At 38.4% G+C, this 22,945-nt stretch overlaps 1 protein-coding gene across 7 annotated transcripts in view; it reads right to left on the reverse strand.

The window, feature by feature from the left end:
* The window catches only part of ELF1 (E74 like ETS transcription factor 1), a 128,340-nt gene that overhangs the window by 30,588 nt on the left and 74,807 nt on the right, over nt 1-22,945 (reverse strand). For all 7 annotated transcript variants that reach the window (XM_064270060.1, XM_064270059.1, XM_010592574.3 and 4 more), the window contains one exon: nt 10,444-10,624. In XM_064270060.1, coding sequence (XP_064126130.1) covers nt 10,444-10,624 — 181 coding nt within the window. The remainder of the gene's footprint in view (nt 1-10,443; nt 10,625-22,945) is intronic.

Here is a 22,945-nt window from a genome sequence, read left to right on the forward strand (position 1 = left end):
TTGCCTGGTCCTGTGCCATTCCCATGATCGTTGCTATGTTGGAGTCCATGGCTTCAATCACTGTGCATTTTGAGTGTCCTCCAACCTAGGGAGCTCATCCTCCAGCACTATCGCAAGCCGTATGCTGCTGTGATTCACAGGATTTTCACTGGCTAATTTTCAGGAGAAGATCATCAGGTCTTTCTTCCCAGTCTGTCTTAATCTGGAAGCTCCACTGAAACCTGTCTACCATGGGTGACCTTGCTGGTATTTGAAATACCAGTGGCATACCTTTCATCATCACAGCAGCATGCAAGCCATGTACAACAAACTGACAGATGGACAGATGGGTGTGGATGCACTCCCCACCCCATATTATTTTGATGCAAAATCTAAGCATCTTAATATTTCAACAATAAGTACTTCACAAACTATCTCTAAAAAGGACTGTTTTGAAAACACAAACATCTAAACATCAACATTTCCTTAATACCAAACAGCCAATCAAATCTCTAATTGTCTCAACTATCATAAAAGGTTAGGCAGTGGTGTGTGAGGGGTTCCAAAAGTTGAGGGGGATATTTTGACATTTTTTTGTTTGAATCAGGATTCAGTTAAGTTCTTCACACAGAATAATATATGTTGGAGAGGTTGTGGAGAGACTGGAACACTTATATACTGCTAGTGGGAATATGAAATGGTACAACCACTTTGGAAATCAATTTGGCACTTCCTGAAAACGCTAGAACTACCATGCGATCCAGCAATCCCACTCCTTGGAATATATCCCAGAGAAATAAGAGCCATCACATGGATAGATACATGCATGCCCATGTTCACTGCAGCACTGCTCACAATAGCAAAAAAATGGAAACAACCTAGGTGCCCATCAACGGACAAATGGATAAACAAATTATGGTATATTCACACAACGGAATACCATGTAATGCCAGGGAACAATGACGAATCTGTGAAACATCTCATAACATGGAGGAATCTGGAAAGCATTATGCTGAATGAAATTAGTCACTTGCAAAAGGACAAATATCGTATGAGACCACTACTATAAAAACTCAAGGCAAGGTTCAAACACAGAAGAAAACATTCTTTGATGGTTATGAGGGTGGGGAGGGAGGGAGAAAGGTATTCACTAACTAGACCCAAAACCAAACCCCTTGCTGTTGAGTAGATTCCAACTCATAGTGACCCTATAGGACAGAGTAAAACTGCCCCATAGAGTTACTAACTAGATAGTGTTTGGCTGTATTCAGGAAACTAGAGAGTAGACAAGAATTATCTTAGGTGAAGGGAAGCACAACACACAATACAGCGCAAATCAGTACAACTGGACTAAACCAAAAGTTTAAGAAGTTTCCTGGATACAACCAAACACTTTGAGGGACAGAATAGCTGCGGTGGAGGTCCGGGGATCATGGTTTCAAGGGACATCTAGGTCTACTGGCACAAGAAAGTTTATTAAGAAAATGTTCTGCGTTCCAGTTCAGCGAGTGGTGCCTGGGGTCTTAAGAGCTTGGAAGTGGCCATCTAAGATGCACCAATTGGTCCCAACTCACCTAGAGCAAAGGAGAATTAAGAACCCCCAAGACAGAAGGAAAATATTAGCCTAAGAGACAAAAAAGGCCACATAAACTAAAGAACCCATCAGCCTGAAACCAGAAGAACTAGATGGTGCCTGGCTACCACCAATGACTGCCCTGACAAGGAACACAACAGAGAGTCTCTGATGGTGCAGGAGAAAAGTGGGGTGCAGAACTCAAATTCCAGTAAAAAGACCAGACTCAATGGTATGACGGAGACTGGAAGGACCGCAGAAGACATGGCCCCTGGACTCTCTGTTAACCTAGAACTAAAACCATTCCCAAAGCCAACTTTTCAAAGAATAGGTCAGACTATAAGATATAAAATGATGCTCATGAAGAATGTGATTCTTAGTTCAAGTATATACATGAGACTAAATGGGCAGCTCCTGTCTGGAGGCAAGATGAGAAGGAAAAAGGGACAGGAACTGGCTAAATGGACACAGGAAATCCGGGGTGGAAAGGAAGAGTGTGCTGACACATTACAGGGACAGCAGTTAGGGTCACATAACAATGTGTATATAAGTTTTTGTATGAGAAACCAACCTGAGCTGTAAACTTGTACTTAAAGCACAAAAAAAAAAAAAAAGATAAGAAAATAAATAAGTTCTTCACATTCTGATTGACTGATATGTTTTTTTTTAAGTTTCTTTTCATTCCTATGTCACCGCCTTAGTCATCTAGTGCTGTTATAAGAGAAATACCACAAGTGGATGGCTTTAGCAAACAGAAATTTATTCTCATTGTTTAGGAGGATAGAAGTCCAAATTCAGGGCACCAGTTCCAGAGGAAAGCTTTCTCTCTGTCGGCTCTGGGGGAAGGTCCTTACCATTAATCTTCCCCCTGGTCTAGGAGCTTCTCAGCTCAGAGACCCCAGGTCCAAAGGATGTGCTCTGCTCCCTGCTCTTCTTTCTTAGTGGTAGGAAGTTCCCCTCTCTCTGCTTGATTTTCTCTCCTTTTATCTCTTGTGAGATAAAAGGTAATGCAGGCCACACCCTGGTGAAACTCCCCTTACATAAGACCAGGGCTATGATCTAAGTAAGGGTGTTGCATCCCACCCTAATCGTCTTTAACATAACCTAATCTTGCCTCATTAACCACAGGCAAAGATTAGGATTTACAATACATAGAACAATCACATCAGATCACAAAATAGAGGATAACCACAGGATACTGGGAATCATGGTCTAGCCAAGTTGAAACATATTTTGGGGGGACACAATTCAATCCGTGAAACTCACCCACCATCTGCCTCTCTTTTTTTCCCTTGTAATTATTTGCAGAAGAAACTAGGTTGTTTGTTCTCTAGAGTTTCCCACAGTCCAGATTTTGCAAACCGTATTCTCATTTCTCATTTGAGAACTATAGAAACATATTTTTCCTATATTTCCTCTAAACTGGTAGTTGGATCTAGAGACTTGATCAGATTTCAGTTTAATTTTTCTTGGCTAAGATTTTTTCATGGGAAGAGGGTTGCGTAGTGGTTAAGTGCTATGGCTGCTAACCAAGGGGTCAGCAGTTCAAACTCGCCAGGCGCTCCTTGGAAACTCTACAGGGCAGTTCTACCCTGTCCTATAGGGTCGCTATGAGTCGGAATCGACTCGATGGCCCTGGGTTTGGTTTTTGGAAGATGTTTTTCATACATGATGCTGTGTTCTTCCATCCAAACCCCCAGTGCCATCGAGTCAATTCCGACTCATAGCAACCACCAGAAGGGTCAAATATCTGGTTGACTCTTTTTGTAGTAGTCACAACTGCTGATGTACCATACCTATATCTATAAATAGAAACTTCCCTTCATCTAATATTTGGTTGTTCAGTGATATAGTTCATGGAGGGAAGGCAGGACAAATACTTGATTCCCTCCCTTAATTATCAGTTTCAAATAACTAGTATCCCCTATTAGTAACCAATTTTTTTTTTTAAAGTATCATAGTGAACCCACAGATTTAAACACATCAGATGTGCTTTAATCCATTATAGTTATTATTTTCACTGATGCTAAAATTGTCCCATGTTTGGCTAGAAAATGTTTTTGTTTTATTAAAGAAGAATATATCATGAGTTCATACTGACATTTACCATTCAAACTTAGTATTACAGAATTTTTACTTAACTTCCGTGATTTAACATTTGTATGTCTCTTATTTTACTCTAAATCTTGGCTTCTAATGATATTAACTTCAGTATTTATTTGATATTACACTAATATCTATCCCTTTCATTTGCATGCACCCACACACATTTTGAAAAGGCAGTAACAATAGATTTACTGAAAATAATTTTAAGATTCCTTGGTAGATTTTTTTGTTGTTTGCTTCTTAGTGTATATCCCAAATATCAGGAAATACAGTCTTAAAAATCACTTTAAATAATTCTTCTCTGTATGGTTATGCCACCAACTTGGTAACATAGGTCCATTTGTTTCAGTGTGCTTTCAACTTTTAGAGATTACATATGTTCCCCCAGGAGCCTGGTGGTACAGTGGTTAAATGCTCTGCTGCTAACCAAAAGGTGGGCGATTTGAACCCACCAGCTGCTCCTCAGGAGAAAGATGTGGCAGCCTGCTTCTGTAAAGATTTACAGCATTGGAACCCTATGGGGCAGTTTTACTCTGTCCTATAGGGTCGCTATGAGTTGGAATGGACTTAATTGCAACAGGTTTTTGGTTTGGTTTATGTTCCCTCATTTCTACTTAATTTTGTTTAATAATTGTTAAAACATTTACATGGCTCCAAAGTAAGAACCACAAAACAAAGTATATTTAGAAAATTCTAGCTTTCATCCTTATCCCTTTCTTCATCCTGTAAGTAACTATTTTTATTTGCTTCTGGTTTTTCTTTTCATTTTTTTAAATATAAGCAAATGCCTACATATCATTTATATTCTTTCCTCTGTCTTGGATAGATGGTAGCATACTATTTATACTGTTCTGACCCTTGCTTTCTGTTTTTTTGCTTTATTTTACTTAATATACACTAGAGATCATTCCACATCTGTGTACAGAGACCATGCTACCTTCTAAATTAAAAAAAAAAAAAAAAAGTGAGACAAAATAAGTGTATTCAATATCAAAGATCTAATTTGTAAAACTTTGTTTATGCCATTCAGCTTCAGTGCTTAGATCAGAAAATGCAAAATAAATGTAGTATTCCTGCATGAAGCAAGAAAAGCATATCTGGTTTTTAAAAATATACAAGAAAATGTCAGCCTTTCATTAAATGGATCAAATCTCTAACTCATGCTGTTAGTTGCCATTGAGTCGGTTCATGGCAACCCTATGTACAGCATGCTCAGTCCTATGCTGTATCCTCACAACTGTTCGTACATTTGAGCCCACTATCGCAGCCACTGTGTCAATCCAACTCATGAAGAGTTTCTCTTGTTTTTGCTGGCCCTCTACTAAACATGATGTCCTTTTCTAGTGATTGATCCCTTCTGATGACGTGTTCAAAGAACGCAAGATGAAGTCTTGCCATCCGACCTGGCAACTAGCTAAAATCTATCAGTAACAAAGGGCAGAAAGAGTTGACATTATCCTAAGGGAACGATTCATTAAAGACATTTGGAATTATTATGAATTACTAAAAATTATGTTTGACCTTGTGAAAACAGGCAGAGTTAAGTCTGAAAGAGGGGACAGATAGTAGTACTTTTTTTAAGAAGAAGATTAACTAATGAATTTGGTCATCATGGCTACCTCTCATATGTGGAAATTTAATTTCTACCATCTCATCTAATAATTTCAAATTTAGATCCTCAAAATGCTAGTAATGGAAGAAGAATCTCCACATAGATAATGATTTTCAAAAAATTTCTGGCAGTATAACTCCTTTTCCAAATGAAAACTTAGGTGGAATTCCAATATATAAATAGAAACGGCGGTATTTTATCGCTGTACTTTTACTTTATAGGCTTCAATCTGTATCAAACTTCATATGAGGTAAATCAATGATAAAAATAAAACTTTTGATGAACATGAAAATTTAAAATTGGGGGTTACAGATGACAGCTGCAGTCCAATATTAGTCTCAAATTCATAACATCGTTAAATCTTTTTTATTATTGAAAATTTCAGACAAAATCCAAATTATGAGGAATAGTATAATGAATCCCCCATGTACCCATTCTCAGCTTCAACAATTATCAACATATGGTCATTCTTCTTTCATCCAAACCCTTTTCACCGCCCAAAGAATTATCTGGAAGCAATCCACGATATCATATTATTTTATCACTAAAAATTTTAGCATTTGTATCTAAAAACTAAGGAACCTATTTTAGAAACGTTAACACAATGCCGATACCATAACTAAAATATTAACAACAATACTAATATCATACCTAAAATACTAACCAAAAGGTGGATGATTTGAACCCACCAGCCTTGGAAACCCCATGGGTGCAGTTCTACTCTGCCCTATAGGTCGTTCTTTCTAGGACCCATCTCATTCTTCCCCCAGCACTATTCCCTCCTCAATTGCGGCAGGCTGGCCCCTCTACCACTCTGGACTAAGGAGGGCTACAGAATTCTTTCCTTTCTCATGACATTGCTCAGACAAGGATGGAAGATTTAAACAAAGGCTTGGGTAGGAGATAAGAAAGAGGAAGGGAGAAGAAACATGCAAATAGAAAATCTGGTTTTCAAGATATGGCTTATTTTCTTAGCCCATTCCACACCAGTCCTATTTTCCAGGAAGGAGCCTATCTGTATCTAGTTATCTGCTGTCTTTAAGTCTAAACCCAAGAGAATGAAGCAGGGAAAGGAATAAGTAATTCCTTCTCCTAAGGATCTAAGATCTGCTTTCCTACTCTTAATGTCCTCTCTGAAGACCAGAGCCTTTCCTGGTGACTAATTTCAACACTTTCAGGGGAGGCCCAGGCTTCCAACTTTCCTACAGAGAGCATAGCTTTCCCCCAGGGCTTCAAGAAGTTACATCAGAACACACTGCAAAAACCCCTCCACACTAGATCAGTTAACAATGAATAGAAACTTCTAATCTGAAGTTATCAATTTCCTTATTGATAAGGGAGAAAAACAGTCTAGAGTACCAAAGAACTTTAATTGGGTTGATCTGAACGATAAACAAGAAAATGCTCTGTAAAAAATAGAGGACAATACAAAAATTAGGTGTTCTTAGCCAAAGTTATCATTGGGGGCCCTGCTACTAGGTGTGTGACCTTGGGCAAGTCATTTAACTTAATCTAACTTGTTTTCTTTTTTTGTTCTGAAAATTAAATAAGATAATGTACTGTACATTAAAAAAAAAAAAATCCCGTTAAAATGATACACTGAGAAGTTGTCAGTTTTGTGGCATTCTTGCCAAAAATGCCTCATTCCAATCATGAGAAAACATCAGACAACTAAAACTGAGGGGCATCTTACAAACTACATGACCAGTACTCTTCAGAAGTGTCAAGGTTATGAGTTATAAGACAAAGGAACTGTTACGGCCTGGGAGAGGCTAAGGAGAAATAACATCTAAATGGAACATGAGATATTAGACAGGATTCCGGGACAGAAAAAGGACATTAATGTGAAACTGGTGAAATCTGAGTAAGACTTAGGTTTAGTTAATAATATTGTGACCAATGATAATTTCTTATTCTTGCGACACATACAATAGTTATGTAAGATATTAAATTGGGGGAGCCAGAGGAGGTCTATAAGGGAATTCTGTACTATTTTAGCAACTTGTCTATAAATCTAAAAATAATTCAAAATTAAGTTTTTTTAAAAACAATCTGCAGTGTAATTAATTACTTCTGTGTGTGGCCTTTCTAGCCATGGTCTTGTGACTCCTAAGCAGGTGATTGGGTGGGGTTGCGCAAATAGGATAACCTAGCCCACAGAGGGGACTGGTCAGCTTCGCCTTAAAAGAAAGCCAATTCCAGAACAGAGAGGAGAGCCTCTACCATCACCAGAGATGAGAAACCTGCAGGAAAGACCCACAGAAGACAGCGCAGTGGGATTCCCAGCCCAAGGAGCAAGAAAGCTGAGTGCCTTTGGGCAGAGACTAAGGGCCAGGGGGAAGTCTAAGCCTAGCCCACGAATCTGGGACCCGCCAGCCACCACAACCATATGAGCCATTTCCTTTATGTGGTTCCTGAGTTCTGTGAGATGCTGCAGTGAATTAGGCAACCCAAAGACAGGAGGTACAGTACTCAGGTGAGAGGGAGTAGCTGATGTTAGAGATGATGGAGTGCTACAGCAGCTTGGAAAAGTTACACATTTGGGACATCTTTAACCTCCAACTCTTAGTTGTCTAGTGCTGCTATAACAGAAATACCACAAGTGGATGGCTTTAACTAAGAGAAATATATTTCTTCACAGTAAAGTGGCTAAAAGTCCAAATTTGGGGCATCAGCTCCAGGGAAAGGTTTTCTCTTTCTGTAGGCCTTCTCATCAATCTTCCCCCCTCCCCACTAGGAGCTTCTCTGGGCAGGGACCCCTGGTCCAAAGGACTCACTCTGCTCCCAGCACTGCCTTCCTGGTGATATGAGGTCCCCAACTCTCTGCTTGCTTCCCTTTCCTTTTTATCTCTTGAGAGATAAAAGGTGGTACAGGCCACACCCCAAGGAAACTCCCTTTACTTTAGATCAGGAATGTGACCTGGGTAAGGGTGTTACAATCCCACCCTAATGCTCTTTAACATAAAATTACAATCACAAAATGGAGGACAACCACACAATACTGGAAATTATGGCCCAGCCAAATTGATACACATATTTTTTGTGGGACATAATTCAATCCATGACAGCCTCATAGGAACCAGCTTTGTGTTGATCCTTATAAAAGAAATCATTCATTTATGATCACAAAGCTTAGTATATAGTAAGCATTCAATAAATGATTGCTATTGCTTCGATTATCATTATTGCAATTTATTCAGTTCCAAATCAATCTTCTATTCCTTCCCCTAGCTACCCATACACATTGCTGTCAAGTCAATTCTGACTCATAGCAGCCATATAGGACGGGGTAGAACTGCCCCATAGGGTTTCCAAGGAGTGCCTGGTGGATTCGTACTGCCGACCTTTGGGTTGGCAGCTGAACACTTAACCACTAAGCCACCAGGGTTTCCCCTCCAGCTACAGCTAGCCTATATCATATAAGTTCCTGAAATGCTGTTGCTGCTCTCGTTTTCCCAAAAGCATAAGAAATAAAAACTCACAGTCTTTTCAGTACCTATTTTGGTGTATCCCTGGCTAGTTTATAAGATTCCATAGGACAACCCACAAGCAAAACCAAACTGAGCTTTTGCTGCTATGACAAAAATGTCAGCACAATTTCTATCCCTCTGTGTCTTGGTCTATACCATAATGGTTTTTATCTTATTATCTTTTTTTTTTTTTTTGTCATCTTCCCATATGATGGGTGAAAATGGTATTTTTATTTCATACTGTATTTAACTGCTGACTAAGAGAAAGTAACCTTCCTAGTTATACTCATTGGGCACTTGTGTATTTTTCACTTACTACTGCCTATTCAAATCCTTTGCCCATTTTAGGTTGCTACTGATTTGTAGGAGCTCTCTATAATTGAGGACATTAGCCCTTTACTTACCACGTGTAGGTTGTAAATAGTTTTACCTGTTTGTCATTTTCCTTTTATTGTTAATTATATTGTTTTTTGGCATTAAAAAAAATTTGATACTTGTTACAATAAGGTAGGAATCTAACTTTCTTTCCCTCTTCCACCAAAACAGATACCTAGTCATTCTCCCTTTCCCCACTAATTTAAAATGTCACCTATATGACATATTAAACTCTTCAACAGATCAGAATCTGTTTCTAGACTTTATATCGAAAAATCCAACTTAATATTCTTCCACAAATGTTACATTTCTCTAGTTACCATAACTTCAAAATTTTTAATATTTAGTAGCTTAAGTTATTCATTCAAAAAAACTTAATTGAATGTGTATTATGTACCAGGCATTGGGCTAGATGCTGAGGTAAACCTGTGAACAAGGCAGCCACAATAACTGCTACCATGAAATCTACAGATATACCTCATTATGCCTATTTCTGGTAAACTTTTTAATGTAAGACTAAATATTCAAATAACCTTTACTTCCAAATAATCTTCTCAAATATCCCCAATGCTTCTGGACAAGATGCATGAATTAAATGTACAAAAATACAAATATAAGTACCAATTTCTAAAACTTATCAAATATTACTACCACTACTGAAACCCTGGTGGTGTACTGGTTAAGAGCTATGGCTGCTAACCAAAAGGTCAGCTGTTCGAATCCACTAGGCTCTCCTTGCAAACTCCATGGGGAAGTTCTACTCTGTTCTATAGGGTCGCTAAGAGTCGGAATCTACTCAGTGGCAGTGGGTTACACCTCACACTTCTATAGTCTACCTTCAAGTTTGAAATATCCTACTAGTTCCGACTGAACCAGAAGAGAAATCTTCTGTAAATACCAGGACCTTATCTTATATTTGGATCATGGCCTCCTGTTTTGCTCCCTGTGGCAACAGCAAAAAAAGAATATTCCCACCTACTTCCCTACAAACAACTTATCAGAAATACAGAGTGAGGCATATGAGAAATGCTCAGTGAAGATTTGATCAGATGAACAGGTTTAGTCCCTCTTACATGCCCCCTATCTTGTCATGTTTGTCTCAATATATGTGGGAAAGAAGAAAAGGGAGGTGAGAAAGCAGTATGAAACACGGGCAAAGGAGAAAGAAAAAGTAATTCCTTTCTTCCTGCAGGTCTCTTAGCTTCTGCAGGTAATGAAGTCACTCAAAATCTAAGCAAAGGTTAGAGACTTTCTGTACTCCAAAAACCACAGACCTGGCACACTGCCTAAAACCATCCTGCAGTGAGGTCTACTAGAGGCATGCACACCTGTAAGGGTGATGTCGTCATCATCATCATCTATGATTTCTTCTTCAGCAACATCCAGCGAGCTCTCAGTAATCATGTCATTGGGCTCTTCCACACAGGCTAGACCGGCATAACTGTTGAGAATATCGGCACCAGGAACATGTTCCACAATTACAGCAGGAAAAATAGCTGGATCACCAAGCTGGGACGGGGCGGGGGGGGTGGGGGGGGGAGTGGGGGGTAGGGATGAGAAAACAAAAAAAGATTAATAAAGTTTTACCTTTGATTAATGCAAAGAAAAACTATTCGATATTGAACATCAGTTAGTTTCTACATCATCGGTTACTTGTATCTTGACAATCCTAGGCTGGAAAGAATATGTCATCTATTCAGAGTGAATAAACTTTATCTACTCTGGGTCTTAATACCCAAATTTCCATTGGAAAATCCTATAAAAGTACATTTTTAAGATACAGTTAAATAAAAAAAAGATATCATTAATGCATAAGCATGAACCAAAAAGTGACATACAAATCAACTGCATGATTAGATAAAATCTCAAAAATTCTACGACAGAAAAAAAAGTACCATTTGTGAGCTTAATAAATATTAAACTGTCACTTGACATACAAGCCTTGTTTAACAACAGTTTTTGACTCAAGTGGAAAAATTAACTTTCATATTCTGTTATTATCCTTATCAAGCATGTATCTACTAAGGTTATAAATTATTACTAGCTTATAATAACTGCTGTTATTATGACTAACATCTATTTATAGGATCATGGAATTTTAAATCTGGAAGGATGTTTAAAATGAGTCCAGGCATCTCATTTTACAAATGCAGAAACTCACCTAGAGAGGGTTTCAAAGAATCTGCTTAAAAAACAGTTAATTGGTGGCAAATTTCATTAAGTTACCATTTCCATTAGCTTAATTTCAAACTTAGAAAAGTTGCCAAAACAAAAAAAAAGTACAAAGAATTCCAATACACCCTTTGCCCATAATTCCATGTTAACATTTAATCATGGCTGCCTTACCATTCTCCTTCTATATTATTTTTTTCTAATTTATCCTTTTACACTAAATACATGAGTGTGTATTTCCTAATACACAAATATTATCTTGCATAAAGATAGTATAATTATTAAACCAGGAAATTAACATTCATACAGTACTATTATCAAATCTATTGGCCTCATTCAAGTTTTTCCAGTTGTCCCACTCATGTTCTTTATAACAAACAAAAAAATTTTTTTTGGTTCAGAATCCAGTCCATGGTAATAGGTTTCATTTAGTTATGTTTCTTCATGATACAACTCCATTGATCTGGGACGGTTTCTTGTCCTTTAACTGGGACCAATTCTTCAGTCTTTGACTTTTCACAACCTTGAGGAATACAGGCCATTCGTTTTATAGAATGTACCTCAATTTGGGTTTGTAAGATATTTCCTCATGATTAGATTTAGATTATGCATTTTGGGCAGGAATACCACAGAAATTATTTGTGGTCTTTCAAGCGTATCAGCAAGGTGTGAAATCACCTTGCAAAAACCAATTTGGTCTTTGTTTTCAGTTCTTTTGAGCTGGACCACACTTGAGGCTAATGAATGGGGGCTGACCAGACCACGGAGGGATCAGCTAGGGGCCCGGTGTTGACTAAATCTCCGGAAGCACAATGTAATCTATCATGGCCACATGGAGACGCCCATAAGAGCCCTGAACCCTGAGACTCAGATGAGCTTCCTGGTTGGTGACCATGCATACCCCTTGAGACATGGAAGCTCCATGCTAGAAACTCTCCTAGACATCATCCTGCGCACTTCTTTGTAACCTTTTTCGTCACTATAATCTGTAGCTGTAAGCATGGTGTGCTCTCTGTGAATTCTGTGAGTTGTTTCAATGAATTATCAAACCTACAGGGGCAGTGAGAGCCAGTAGGAGCTGGCGTCTGCCTACTTGGCAGTCTCAAAGACAGTGTCCTTCTAACTAGTGAGTTCTGGCCCATCTCCAAGTAGTTAGGGTCAGTGACAGAGTGTGCTACATGAGTGGCTAGCGATGAGGATGGAGAAGTGGGAAAGTGAAAACTGGATCCAACCCCGCATTTTGGGGATTTGATTCGTGCTGATCCTTATCACAAAACTAGCAATGAAGGCACAATTTACCCACTTTGCTCTTGCTTTGTGTAGCATGATATCAGGAGGCCCAAAATACCTACTTATCCCATTAGTGGTGATATTATATGGTGGTATCTACCAGGTTTCTCCACTGTAAAGTTACTATTTTTCCCTTAGTAATTAATTAATACCTTGTGGGAAAGACACTTCAAGACTATGTAAATATCGTATTTCTGAAAGAAACATTTACCCATTAAGTAGTATCTTCTAAAATGTAAGAAAAGTTCTTGCCCATAGATAATAATGTCAGGTACTTTGTTATTTTCCTTTATTAAGTCAGCCAGTCAAGGAAAATTTGCTTATGTCAGGTGGATCTTGGCTGAAAGCAGAGAATATCACAAAGATGTTTACCTCTGCTTTATTCACTATGCAAAGGCATTCCACTGTGTGGATCACAACAAAATTATGGAAGAATGGGAATTCCAGAACATTTAATTGTGCCCATGCAGAACCTGTACATAAACAAACAGAACAAAGGGATACTGTGTGGTTTAAAATAAGGAAAGGTGTGTGTCAGGGTTATATCCTTTCACCATACTTATTCAGTCTGTATGCTAAGCAAATAATCCAAGAAGCTGGACTATATGAAGAACAACAGGGCATCAGGATTGGAGGAAGACTCATTAACAACCTGCATTATGCAGATGACAACAACCTTGCTTGCTGAAAGTGAAGATGACTTGAAGCACTTACTGATGAAGATCAAAGACTACAGCCTTCAGCACGGATTACGCCTCAATATAAAGAAAACAAAAATCCTCACTACTGGATCAATAAGCAACATCATGATAAACAGTGAAAAAACTGAATTTGCCAAGGATTTGATTTTAGTTGGATCCATAAGCAACACCCATAGAAGCAGCAGTCAAGAAATCAAACAACGTATTGTATTCAGCAAATCTGCTGCAAAAGACCTCTTTTAAAGTATTAAAAAACAAAGATACCACCTTGAGGACTTAGGTGGACCTGACTCAAGCCATGGTACTTTTCATTGTCTCACATGCATGTGAAAGCTGGAGAATAAATAAGGAAAATAGAAAAAGAATTGATGGCTTTGAATTATGGTGTTGGTAAAGAATATTGAATGTATCAGGGACTGCCAGAAGAACAAACAAATCTGTCTAGGAAGAAGTACAGCCAGAATGCTCCTTTGAAACGAGGATGGCAAAGCTTTGTCTCACGTACTTTGGACATGTTATCAAGAGGGACCAGTCCGTGGAGGAGGACATTATGCTCAGTAGAGTAGAGAGTCAGTGAAAAAGAGTAAGAGTCTCAATGAGATGGATTGACACGGTGGTTGCAACAATGGGCTCAAATATAGCAAGGATCGTGAGGATGGTGCAGGACCGGGCAGCGCTTCGTTCTGTTGTATATGGGGTCGCTACGACTCGGAACTGACTCGACAGCACCTAACGACAAACAACAAAGTCTGCTAGACTGAAAATATTTATGGTTTCATTACAACTAAGCAGCCTCAATGTTTAAAACGGTATGTATATAGCACAAAGGTTAGAGCTTACTTCTATCATAAGGATTTAATTACCTAAATTAAATATACGATATTATAGGTGCTACATAGATATTATCCTCGCATACTAGAATGTTACATTCAAAATTTATGGGTAATAACCCTAAAACACATTTGGATCGTTTTATTTCAAAACGTTTCTTCCTGTCTCAGAAAAGAGGAAATAAGTCAGAAATAACTGAGTCTCCAAATCATAACTTTTAAAACCGAAACTAGGGGCTCAAAAATTATACTGTAAAACACATGTGAAGACAAGAAAATATCATATAAACTGGTCATAGGCAAGTACAGTCATTTGATCTTCCCTCTCCCTCTTTTGAGAGGTTAATGCTTCATATGCAAGCCAACCTAATATGAACATGAGCTTGTTAAAACACTTCTCTCTTAAGAGTTTAAGTTAACCTTCTAGTCATCTTCTATCAAAGATGAGTCCAGGATTGAGTTCATTTTCACACAATTTTATATTATTCTGCAACAACCCCACATACCAGGTAAAAACAGGGCCCATCATCTCCATTCACTGACAGATGAGGAATTGGGTTAAAAAGTTTGCCCAAAGTCATCCACTGAGTCAGAGACAGTGGCATGCCAACCCAACTTGGAGGACCTGTCCTTGACCAAAATGAAACTGAAGTATTCCTATCTAAATCTATTTGGCTACTGAAATTTGGGTGGAGAAGGACCAGAGTGTGGATATCACAAAGGATATCTCCCAACACTTTTCTGAATCTATATAGTTCCCAAGTTTCAGGTAGCTATTGATACTTATTGCTACATTCCTGCTAATCATTAAGTGGATCGAAGGAAATGACCATTGTATTCTTCATAATTTACAGGTCTCAGGTACACCTTGTTAGATACCGCCATAATCAACACCACTTCTACCACAGTATCCCCCGCTCCAGAGGCAAGCACTACTAACAGTTTGTTTCCTAACAGAGACAACCTATTGGCTTTAAACAATCATTTTAATTGCAGTTCAAAACATTTAATAATTTTTAAACTATTTAATAAGGAAAATTATAAACACAAAAGAGTAAAGAAATGAATTTCCTTTAAAGTAATTAAGAATAAAAAGGCACAAGATGAATGTAATTATTGTCACTGAATTGTACATGTAAAAAAAAAAATGCTGAAATGGCAAATGCTTTGTTTATATATACCACAATTGAAAAAAGTACAGAAAAAAAATATACAGAAAAACAAAAGAATGAAAAGGAACACATGGTTCTGATTTAGAAGGTAGCTCGGAGCCCTGGTGGTCAGTGGCTAAGCACTCAACTGCTAACCAAAAGGTCAGTGGTTCGAACCTACCAGCCACTCCATGAGAGAAAGACGTGGTGATCTGCTTCCATAAAGATTACAGCCTTGGAAACCATATGGGGAAGTTCTACCTGCCCTATAGGATCCCCATGAGTCATAATCAACTCAGTAGCAATGGGTTTCACATACAGTGAAAAAGACTGTGAACCAGAAAACCTGGGCCTTCTCAAACCCTTGTGATGTGACCTTAATTTCCTCATCTTTAGAGAAAGAAGAGCATTGGCTGATCCTAAGGGCCGTTCCAGGTGTTCTGTTAAGATGTATTTTAAAGGCAAGGGCTCCAAAACTGGCTTCATAACATCACAGTATAAGAGATTATTCCCTCTTATGGACTAAACGGGGGAGAGAGTGGCATGCACAGTGACCACGTGGCTGCTGCCTCTGCTGTTCCATTAGTGAACATTTATTGACACTTTAGTATGCACCATGCATTTTGCTTATTGCTTTACATGGATCATCACCTTATTTAATCATCACAAAATCCTACAAGGGTGATACACTGGAATATCTATTTTATACAGGGGGATACTGAGTCAAGGGAAGTGAATAATTCACTGCAAGCCATACAGATAGTAAGCAGTAGAACAGTAACTTGAACTGACACCAGTGTCCATATTCTTTACCTGTGTCCTATAGTCAGCCTTCAACATGGTACAGTATTGGCTTGTTAGCGTATTTACTTGGCTCTGTTTAGAACAACAGAATAGGTAATGAGCTGTGTTTGAAGGTGGGGGTATTTCAGTATCATCTTTTTTAGGACTTCTCCAATCTGAGTCTATTATAAACCTTTTGGGCATAGGCAGTTACTCTTGATCCCCAGGCTATCTAGTCCCCTTCCCAGTTTCACTCCCATTTTAGCCATGTAGTCGTCTCCTGAGTCACTTGCTCCGTTCATGAAAAGCTTGGGCCATTCTTTTCCAGTCCACTGAAATGGAAATGCACGCTCAGAACTGTTCCTCTCTAATTTATCCAGGGTGCTCTTAGTCTCTACACAAGAAACAGACTAACACTGGGTCTTCATAAGAGTATGTATAGTTAGGTTAAGAGGTCTGAGTCTGTGTATACAAAATAAACCTAGGAAACACCTCTCAGGTGACTGGAAAGACTCTTCTCCACTACTACCATAAATAGAAAGAAAATGCAGACTCCAGGAGCTCCAACTAAACTCCGGCCTTCTAAACTAGACTGATTGCCAACTGGCTCAAGCTAATCATCAGGAACCTAAGGAACCACACATTTTAAAATTCTTCATAGAAATCTGGCTCCCTCCCTCTTAAATGGAGGCATGTCAAAATTTCAAAGGCTGAGTTTTCCTAGATTTAAAAAATAAAATATTGGAACAGAATTTAAAGCCTATCATTTACTTTAAAGTCTATCATTTGATAACTGGTTCCCTCTACCCTAAATAATTTCTGTGGCTTATGGCAATAAGGATATATATAATCTTGTTACTATTTCTAAATTAAGATCAGACATTATTCTTTGAGCTTCTTTGCTTATCTACCTCACTTCTTCCATGTAATTTTAACCAGACCTCTTCCCAAGGTTTATTTAAAAGGGAAGCTTCAGGAAGGTCAGAGCTATTCATAAAATGGCCATACTCCCAATAAGATCTGTTACCTCCTTTCAAGAAAAGAAGGTACTCTCAACAACAATAAAATAAAATTCTGTTTTTAAAAAATTCTAAGGAATAAAAAGAAAGAAAAGAAGGTACTGGACATTTCTTTGCCGTCCTAACAAAAATGTTACATTCCACTTGGTTGATGACTTTTTTTTTTTTTCTTAATGACTGTCGAAACAAACTCAAAAGCCTCTCCTCTATGGTGCCTTTTATTTGAATCAGAAAACCTCTCTCAACTCTTTGAGTGGTTATCAACCCTGTCTGTATACTGGCAAACTTCCACAAATATCAAAACCTGGACCCCCAAGGGACCAAATATATCAGAATCTCTGGGGAGTGTAGCCAGGGCATTTCATTAAAGCTCCCCAGGTGATTCCAATGCACATCCGCGATTCAGCACCACTGCTCTAAAGAATTACAACATTCATGACTGCATTCCCTAAACTGAGTCAACTCTAATTACTCATGCCAATGCCTGGGACACTAGTACGCCAAAGAAACAAACAGATTATTATGAGATCTTTTGCTGTTTGGCAGTTGAAGGCTATTTTACCACTTGCTTTTGGAACAGAACCAAAATAAATCACAAATGATAGGATTGATAGGATTAAAGGACAACGTCTTGGGGTCAAAATCTATCACAGATCAGAGAGTTTCCAATGCCTCAGTTTCTATAACTGAACTATGTATACTGTAGTCATAGGCTGACTTTCAACTGCTCTGTAACTTTATTGAAGATCTTAACTGTTCCAGAAAGAAAAACACACGTACCAATTTCCCTTTTCTATTAACTGCAGGTAAATTTAGAACATTTGTTGAAAGCAAAATTTTAACAAACTCTTTAGCAGCAATAAAAACTAAACCAAGTTTTAGTAGGAAACAGACAGTTCCCCAAATTTCAACACTGTCTGTTACACAGTTTCCATTTGTTGTGGTTCATCACAAATGTGGCAATACCATCAAGTCAAAAAAAGAAGGAAACAGACCAATCTATGAGCAGTACAATAAGTTTCTACAGTAAGGAGACTTGTGTATTCCCTCGATATACTACAAACTAAAATTCTAGAAGAATATTTAAGAAACTGTGGATCAGTATTTCAACTCTATAAAGAAATAAAATTGTTCAACAGGCTTTTGGATTAAAGAAAAAAAAAAAAGCACGAGAGCTTTCAAATAACTTGTTTGCCAAGCTCCTCTAAAAGCAGACTCAATCTGGTACATGGTTGTGAAACATCCTGCCAAGATTCTCTATGAAACAGCTTAAAATGAAATACCTAGCAAATGTTCTCCAGAAGAATAAGGGAGTTAAAAACTGTGTTTTAAAAATTTCCCGAATGCAGATATTCCTTTTTTTAGGGCAGGTGCATAATCAGCACACTTTCAAGTAATTTAAGCTACCTCTTTGTCTCAAGACAAGGCAGTATGGGGAGTGCCTCGGGGCCTTTGTTATTGTTGTTAGGTGCTATTGAGTCACCCTGACTCATAGTAACCCCATGTGACAGTGAGTAGAACTGTCCCATAGAGTTTTCTAGGCTGTAATTTTTTTTTTTTTTTTTAATCTTTACTGGAGCAGAATGCCAGGTCTTTCTCCTGCAGAGCCTCTGGGTGGGTTCGAACTGCCAACCTCTTGGTTAGCAGCGCTTAACAATTGTGCCACCAGGGCACCTCAGGGCTCCTCATGTTGTCGTTGTTAGGTGCCCCCAAGTCGATTCCTACTCATAGCAACACTATAAGACAGGGTAGGGCTGTCCTGTGGGGTTTCCAAGGCTGTAATCTTTACGGAAGCATAAAGGGTCACTATGAGTCAGAATGGACTTGATGGCAATGGGTTTGGTTTTTGTTTCTCTTGCCGAGTGGCTGGTGAGTTCAAACCACGGACCCTCCGGATAGCAGCTGAGCACTTATCCACAGCACCACCAGGGCTTACGGTTCTCTGATAATCTTAAATAATCTTAAATAGCTCTCCCCACTCCAAGGTCGTTCTAATACACATACAAACTAAACAGTATACTTCCTATACACATTTTTGAGACAAATTTCTGTGCCCTGCCTGCCAACCAGACTGCTGCCCCAAAGCCTCATCCTGTGAAGACACTTTTTTGAGGTCCTCTGACTTATTCTTAAAATCAAAAACAAAAAACTAACACTTCACTGTATCATGACACAATCTGAATATTTTCCCATGCAGCAAATACACTCTATGTACACATGGTGAAAACAGGGCGTAACACCAGTGCTGGGCTCTGGAGTCAGATGGATGCTGTCTAAGTGCAGACTCTACTTTGTCCTGAGTGTTTGAACTCAGGCAAACTATACAGCCCCTCTAAGCTTTAGTTTCCTGTCCATCTAAATTAGGAATAATAACATCTTCAAAGGTTGTTATATGAATTAAGAAACATTACTTGATATACTCATGGCATATACCAATATAACAGTTTGATGATGAAGTCCCTCAGTATTTGATTTAGACAGAAATAAACACTCTTAAAAGTTGGTTTACTATAATCTCACGTTGAGGGGCATTTTTTTTTTCCTTTGAAATGAGAATAGTCCTTTCAGACAATTGGGGAACAGACTTAACCATTTACAGTCAGCAATGGCCATTAGCTTCAATTAGAAGCAAAAGTTGGATACATATGTTTTCTCTTTGTGAAAATTATCAAGCTGTACACTTAGGAATTCTGTCTATTTTTGCATATAAGCTATATTTCAATAAGAAGTATAAAAAACAGAGGTCTATGTGATGGGAGAAAAAGAACTTCAAAATGTCTTCAATTCTTTTCAGCTTCACTCGGCTCTCAGCACTGTTCTGAGGCAGAAGTGGAAGCAGAACAGCGGGGAGGAGGGGGCCGGAACCAGATTAAATACTGTAGTGGTATTCCTTTATCACCTTATATAAACCATAATAAAACCAAAGGCAATCTCTAGACCCAACACATCTATGTGGACATACACACAAAGAAACTGGGGTGACTGGTGAACAAAATAAATCAAAATTGATATCCTTTGAAACAAGCTCCCACAGTACATTAAAAAAATATATATTTCTGGGAATAGGTAATACATGAACATATTCAGATTCCAGAAGTATAAAACATTATTACTGTCCCTCTCCCCATAAAGTTCTGCTCCCCAACAGCTACCAGTTACTACCAATATCCGAAGTACATTCTAAACGACTTCAGGTATTGATGTATTAAAACAAGAATTGTATAACAGATATCCATAGCCCGGCACAAAATAAACAACAGTTGCCATACTGTACAGGGTTATTATGAGGCTCACAAGAAAATCCATGTCACAAATAGGGCCTAGCGAGGGTAAGAGACCGTAAGTGTTAGCTCTTATTACTATATTTAAACAAACTATTCATTTTGAGATTAGCCTATTGTTAACGTGTGCCAATTTTGGAATCAGCGTTGTAAATGGCTTTGTGAGAATGACCCAGGAGATTTCTCTCTTAATTGAAACTGTTTAAATAGTTCATTAAAATTTGAAATAACTCATTCATGAAACTGTTCAGACTTACCGTTTTACTGTGGGGATTACTCCCTGGAACATTTCTCAATTTCTTTCACTGTTATATTGCATTTTCATTTTAAACAAAATACCAAATCTGGATTACTATGCCATTCAAAAAACTTTAAAAATATTAACTCAACTAATATATCAAATTGCATGTTCTCCATTGTTCCTTAATAAAATATAGTCAAGAAAATCAATGAAGAAGTAAATGAACAGTTAATAAGGCAAATTACCCAATGGTACACAGTCCAAAAGAAATGTGTTGTTAAATCAGAACTGGAATCAAGATACCTTAAGTAAATACGCTAGTGAGGTTATTTTGAACCGTAAGTACTCTGGTGACTTTGTAACCCTACCCTTGGAATATATTACAGGTGAAAAGATTCTAATATAGTTCGAGTTATTGAAGATTAATATTCTCCTACAGAAAATGGGAAGAATACTACCTCTATCATAAGATGATTTGTGAGAATTAAAGTGTATGTAGACATAGACTGAATTGGGTCCCCCAAAATATGTGTCAACTTGGTTAGGCCACGATTCCCAGTATTTGCGATTGTAACTTTATGTTAAAGAGCATTAGGGTGGGATTGTAACACCTTACTAAGGTCACATCCCTGATCTAATGTAAAGTGAGTTTCCATGGGGTGTGGCCTGCACCACCTTTTATCTTACAAGAGGAAAAGGAAGCAAGCAGAGAGCTGGGAACCTCATATCACCAAGAAAGCAATGCCAGGAGCAGAGAGTGCCCTTAGGACCTGAGGTTCCTGCACAGAGAAGCTCCTAGACCAAGGGAAGATTGATGACAGAGACCTTCCCCCAGAGCCAACAGAGAAAGCCTGCCCCAGGAGCTGATGCCCTGAATTTGGACTTGTAGCCTACTAGACTGAGAGAATAAATTTCTTTGTTAAAGCCATCCACTTGTGGTTATTTCTGTTATAGCAGCACTAGATGACTAAGAAAACAATGTAAACTATAAACAGGCTGTACAAAAATCAGGTTATTTTTACACTGCGTTCAAGACTAAAGCGGGTAATGTTTTCTTAGCACAGAGGTTAACACCCGAAGCAGCATCAGAGGGCAGCATTTCAATATATGCCTCTATCAGACCCCTTGTTTCCTAATAGCTCTCTTTCTTCAGTATCCTAGTTTTCATCTATTACATACCTGCTACAAATATCATGCTGTAGATAAATATTGTGCGAACTGAAAAGTTGGTGATTCCAACCCACTACCGCTCCATGGGAGAAAGATGTGGTAGCCTGCACCTGTCAAGATTACAGCCTAGGAAATCCTATGGGGCAATTCTACTCTGTTCTATAGGGTCACTTTAAGTCAGAATCAACTCAACAGCAATGGGTAATCTGACTCAGGAGTCCAGAAGTTTAACCACTACCACAGACCACAAGTACGGGACCCTACAGATAAGCTACAGTCATAATGAAAGTTTCATCTTTAAAGCTTTAAAGCTTAGGCTTAAAAGTATAGTTAACTTCTTAATGAATATGTACTGTATTAGAACTACAGTTGAAAAAGGCTGTTTCACTTTAATTCTCTTTGGAGTTAATTTACCAAAGTCTGATCCCTGTTCAGGTCTTTCTTGACAATTAGCCTTCTTTAAGTCTTTGCCCCAATTTTTCTTTTAACCAAGTCAAATTACAACTTGGCCATGCATCTCAAAATGTAACATACTTACAGAGAACGATCTAAGTTTTTTTTTAACTAAAGAGTCCACTTTAAAAGCTTGATATATCCAGTGGGTTATATGTGTGTGACTAGGTGCGAACAGGTTCAGTTTAGGTAAAGAAACAGCAAGATTTGGTGGCATGGAGTAAACTCTACCACCACCCGTCTGTCAGTTTGTCATATTATGGTGGCTTGTATATTGCTACAACGCTGGAAACTATGCCACTAGTACTTCAAAAACCAGCAGAGTCACCCATGGGGACAGGTTTCAGTGGTGCTTCCAGACTAAGAGAGAGTAGGAAGAAAACCAACCAAAACCAAAACCATTGCCGTTGAGTCGATTCCGACTCAATGTGATCCTAAAGGACAGAGTAGAGCTGTCCCATACGGCTTCCAAGGCTGTAATCTTTACAGAAGCATACTGTGGAGCAGCTGGTGGGTTCAAACTGCTGACCTTCCAGTTAGCAGCCAAGTGCTTAAGCACTGAACCACCAGGGCTCCTTTGGGAAGAAAGGCCCTGATCTTCCAAAATTAGCCAATGAAAACTCTATGGATCACAGAATATTGTCTGAGGTTTTGATTCTCTTACTTTGAACACTAAAAAAAAAACTAGGAGGAACCAATTGCTGGAGAAGGATATTGTATTTGGTAAAGTAGAGGGCCA

Source organism: Loxodonta africana, chromosome 17 (assembly GCF_030014295.1).
Source record: "Loxodonta africana isolate mLoxAfr1 chromosome 17, mLoxAfr1.hap2, whole genome shotgun sequence".
Lineage (NCBI taxonomy): Eukaryota > Metazoa > Chordata > Mammalia > Proboscidea > Elephantidae > Loxodonta > Loxodonta africana.